At 39.5% G+C, this 5,167-nt stretch overlaps 1 protein-coding gene and 1 non-coding gene across 2 annotated transcripts; both read left to right on the top strand.

The window, feature by feature from the left end:
• Positions 1-1,063: 1,063 nt before the first annotated feature.
• LOC145985530 (uncharacterized) lies at positions 1,064-2,947 on the top strand. The gene has a single exon (XM_083119600.1). The coding sequence runs from the start codon at positions 1,064-1,066 to the stop codon at positions 2,945-2,947; it is 1,884 nt and encodes a 627-aa protein (XP_082975726.1).
• Positions 2,948-4,892: 1,945 nt separating this feature from the next.
• Positions 4,893-4,967, top strand: TRNAT-UGU (transfer RNA threonine (anticodon UGU)). Its single transcript has one exon. It is a non-coding gene; the product is annotated as a tRNA-Thr (tRNA).
• Positions 4,968-5,167: the final 200 nt, after the last annotated feature.

Consider the following 5,167-nt stretch of genomic DNA (forward strand, 5'->3'; position numbering starts at 1 on the left):
CATTGCTGATCATCACCCAGCCAAAAAAGACAAACAACGTTTATACCACTATAATAAACCTGAATACATCTCAGAATTTGAGAAATCTCTAGCAGGCATCAATTACCCCATAAATCTTCATGATATTTCCAAATTCGAGGCGCAGTATAAGGCAGACAAAAAACAAAGTGTGGCAGTACATGTTTTCGGATTAAACAAAAACAACATTGTCTACATACTCAGACATAGCAATGTTAAAAGTGATCACATCATCAGGTTGCTTCTTATCGAGAATGATAATAATTATCACTACTGCCTTATACAAAATCTTCCAAAATTAATAAGAAGTCAAATTACTAGTCATGAAACAAAAATTCGAGTGTGCGACAGATGCTTAACAATATTCAGGGGTCGAGGAGAGAAAAGCATTGACGAAGAACACGGAGATCATATTCTTCTATGCAATACACATCCGGCCACAGCCATCAAAATGCCTTCATACCCAATGAAATTTTCAAACTTCCAAGCATTACTTCGTCATCCCATAGTAATATATGCTGATTTTGAAAGTTATCAAATTCCACTTGCCACCTGCAGCCCGAATCCCAAAATATCAAGCACCACTGAAGTTCTTCGCCACGAAGCCTGTGCCTTTGGCATGGTGCTAAACAACACTAACAATCTGATCATATATCGCGGCAATGATGTGCCACAAACATTTATGAGAACATTAAAAGAAGAAGTTATTAAATTGGCTCCTATATTACAGAAAAAAAAGAAAATGAATGCATTGACGAAAATGCAAAAATATACATACAAGCATGCCTTGCGTTGTAATGTGTGTGAATGCAAGTTCACTCCCCTAAACAAGAAAGTTCGCCACCATAGCCATTATACTGGAAAATATTTGGGGGTGGTGTGTAATACATGCAATCTAAAAATCACAAAACCTACATTCATCCCTGTTTTTCTGCATAACTTAGAAGGCTATGATGCAAAACTCTTCATAAAGGAAATGGGATGCGACGCTCAACCCATCAGCGTCATACCTCGCACAAGCGAAAAATTCATTTCCTTCAGCAAGATGGTGGATGTAGGAAATGATAACTACATAGAAATTCGCTTTCTGGATTCATACAATTTTCTCTCCTCGAGTTTGGCCACATTGGCAGCTGAGCTAACAGAAAATGATTTAATTGCTACTAAGCAATGTTTTGGCGATAAACACTTAGCATTGCTAAGGCAAAAGGGTATTTATCCATATGAATATATGACAGATGCCTCCAAATTTGCAGAAACTGCACTACCTTCACAAGAAGAATTTTACAGTCGTCTCAGCAACACCTCGTGCACCAAGGAAGAATACCACCATGCACAGCAAGTATGGGAAGCATTCGAGTGTAAAAACATGGGAGATTATCATGATCTATACCTAAAATTGGATGTGACGTTATTGGCTGACCGTTTTCAACTTCATCGTGCTAGAGCAATAGCATCTTATGCTTTAGATCCTGCATTCAGTTTCACTACGGCAGGATATTCATGGCAGGCAATGCTAAAATCCACTAGAGTCTGGATAGGCCTCATCGAAGACATCGATCAACTCTTATTTGTGGAAGAGGGTAAGCGTGGCGGCATTGTTCAATGTCCCCTTCGGTACATCAAGGCTAACAACTGTTATCTCGAGGATTACAATGATACCAAACCATCAAATTTCATTGCATACTGGGACATGAATAATTTGTATGGGTATGCCATGTCCGAAGCCCTACCCATCGGGAAATATAAATGGATGAACGATGAGGAAGTTCAGAGTTGTCTAACATGGCCCGATGATCACGAATTTGGTTGTCTCGTCAAAGTAGATCTGGAATATCCCGAGTCCATTCATCAAGAACATCATGGATATGCAATGGCACCCGTAATGGAAGCGCCCCCCGGTAATTACAAGGGAAAAAAACTCATGCTAACCTTCAAAGACAAGAAGAACTATATTGTGCATTATCGTCTTCTTCAATTCTACCTAAAACATGGATTGATTTTGAAAAAGATGCATACCGGTTTGATGTTCAAGCAAAAGAAATGGTTAGCACCATACATCGATGCGAACACCAAACATCGAGCTCAAGCTTCTTCCCTTGCCGATAAGAATCTCTATAAACTCAATAACAACAGTGTGTATGGAAAATGCATGGAGGATGTTAGAAAAAGAAGAAAAATAAACTTGGTCTCCGACCCAAAGAAATTGAAAAAGCTCATAGCTCAGCCAACATATGAGGATTTCACCATGCTGGACGAAACGTTAGCACTTATTGAGAGATCGCAAGGTCTCGTCACCTTCAACAAACCAGTTGCTGTTGGAGTTGCTGTCCTCGAGTTGTCAAAGCTAGCCATGTATAAGTTCCATTACGAGGTGATAAAACCATACTATGGAGAGAAAATCGAGATAGCCTATACCGACACAGACAGCTTCATATACAACATCCAAACAGATGATTTGTACAAAGATCTTGAAAAGTTGCGTCATCATTTCGATTTCTCTAATTATCCACAAGACCATGCTCTTTTCGACAACATGAGGAAAATGACAATCGGAAAAATGAAGGATGAAGTGAACAGTCAAATCATCACAGAATTTGCAGGCCTTCGGGCAAAAATGTATAGCATCAAGCTCAAGGATGAAAGTGAAGTAAAAAAAGCAAAAGGGGTAGGTCGCTCGAGTTCTCAAAAACTAACCATGGAAGATTACAAGAGCTGCTTATTCGAAAATAAAAACAAACGCACGAATGAACATCGTATCACATCTTCCATCATCGAGTTGCACACTTCTAGAATCAACAAGGTGGCACTTGATCCTCATGACAACAAACTGAGGGTCATGGATTGCAACATCCACACTCGAGAATGGGGATATGGCAAGAAAGAAGAAGACAAAGAAGATTGCAAAATCTGCATGACTCCTGCTTAAAACAAGTAAGAATTTTTGATAGTATTTAACACAATACTTGGACACAAAGTCCCACATCACAAAAACTGCACAATTTTTGGAAATTCTGAATGCATGAAATAAATTAATTCTTGCAAGATAAACTTTAACAAATGTGAACACAACATTATGAATCATTGTTGCAAAATTATTAATTTTTTTTGTAATTTTCTCTCGTTTCAGATGGCTGCCACACACACACCAAGATAAAATATGAGACAACAATTTTAATTCTTAATAATCTGACACATATAACATGAAAAACACAAAATTTATATATATACTTTTTTTTACTACAACATCAAATAACACTAAAATCATTAGTACACACACGCACGGAGGTCCTCTGTATGGAGTTGCGATCAAAAAAATTGCAAGCATCGCAAAACTGTACAGAGGTGTGACTTAACATCAGTCGCAACCATTAGAACAATGAGTTGGGTACCACGCACCCTGGCGGGGTTAGGGGCCAGGCATCCTAAAAAACAACAATTATTTATTTGTTTGTTTGCGTCACAATACAGGTGCACGCGCGCGTATGTGCAGCACATCGTTCCCGCGATAAGATTTTTACAAAAATCCCGATATACATTAGCGCCCCGGGACTTGGAAATAAGGCATATTCGCTCACCACTGTTGCCAGCTTAGTCTCCCTCTTTATCTTACGGCAACATTGACGTCTCTAGTTTTTTTTTAATTGCAGGTGGGTTGCCAACACACTCTAGTTAATAATGCTACATATTATACACGCACACACGCACACACATACTGTGTTGCCATCTCTCTTTTACGGCAGTATATATTTGTTGCCGGCTCTATTGCACAGTATGTGTATGTTACGCCAGTGTATAAATTGGCTAAACCCTTATCAAGTAAGAAAAACTATAGGTAGGTGTTGGCAGCATTGTCGGTTGTTTAACTCTTCCCCCTCTCTCTTTTTTTTTTGTAAAAAAAACCATGGTAGAAATACCAGTAGGTTGGCAACCTTGATTTATGCAATTAATTAAAGCAAGCCTCAAGCCTCAAGCAAGATTGCCAGCTCCTTGCCTTAGGTTAGGTTAGACCAAAATAAAAACCTTGGTAACTTTTCGAGTAAAATATTGGCAACACTGCAAGACAAGCCTCAAGCAGTATTGCCAGCTCCTTGCTTGAGGTTAGGTTAGACCAAGATAAAAACCTTGGTCATTTTTTTCGAGTAAGAGGTTGGCAACACTGCGAGCCCCACCGAGCCCCAGCTGGCAACACTGCGAGAAAAGCCTCAAGCAAGATTGCCAGCTCCTCGCGTTAGGTTAGATTAGCCCAAGAAATAAAAACCTTGGTAACTTTTCGAGTAAGAGGTTGGCACCGAGCCCCACCGAGCCCCAGCTGGCAACACTGCGAGAAAAGCCTCAAGCAAGGTTGCCAGCTCCTTGTTTGAGGTTAGGTTAGACCCAAAAAGAAAAACCTTGGTTATTTTTTCGAGTAAGAGGTTGGCAACACTGTGTACCTCACTATACCTCATTTTCGGGCGTGGTACCGGGGACACTGCTCTACTGTTTAGGTTTAACTAAAAGCAAGAAAGGCTACGGTGATTTTGTCATACAATAATTTAGCAGTAAGACTGTAGGTTTAACTAAAGCAAGAAAGGCTACGGTTATTTCGCCTTACAATAATTTAGCATTTGCAGCGTTGCCAAGTTTAAGGGAAAAGGAGGGCGCCAGAACCTACCGTTGCATACTACTTGCGCTACGAAGTTCGATAGAACATACATATAACACCCGAAACAAACATCTTCTAAAGACATACTTCACCAGGCTAACATTAGTTCAAGAAGGACCCGAACAGACGACAATTAAAATATTCAATAACCTACCCAATGATATTAAAGCAGAAAATATGACAAGTTTCAAAAACAAATTTAAAAAGCTATTAAAAAGCTATTAGTTAGGCCTCCCCCATGGCGCAGTGGTAGCGTCCTTGCCTTGTAATCAAGGGGTCCCGGGTTCGATACCCGGTGGAGGCACAAGTGGTTCGGAACCCACTTTAAACTGTAGGTCCAGTCCCGATTAGCCTTACTGTGCATAAAATGGACTTAAAACAGCAACTCAAACCAAAAGCTATTAGTTAATAAGGAATATTATAGCGTTAGTGAATATCTAATTGTAAATTATAGAAATTTTGTAATTATATTTTTTATCTGAACTGTACTGAACCTCCCAAGAC

The sequence above is a fragment of the Lepisma saccharinum genome, chromosome 3, assembly GCF_977018435.1.
Source record: "Lepisma saccharinum chromosome 3, izLepSacc3.1, whole genome shotgun sequence".
Lineage (NCBI taxonomy): Eukaryota > Metazoa > Arthropoda > Insecta > Zygentoma > Lepismatidae > Lepisma > Lepisma saccharinum.

Excerpts from the sequence above, each read along its gene's own strand:
- LOC145985530 (XM_083119600.1), top strand. The coding sequence starts at position 1,064 with ATGGTGGATGTAGGAAATGATAACTACATAGAAATTCGCTTTCTGGAT.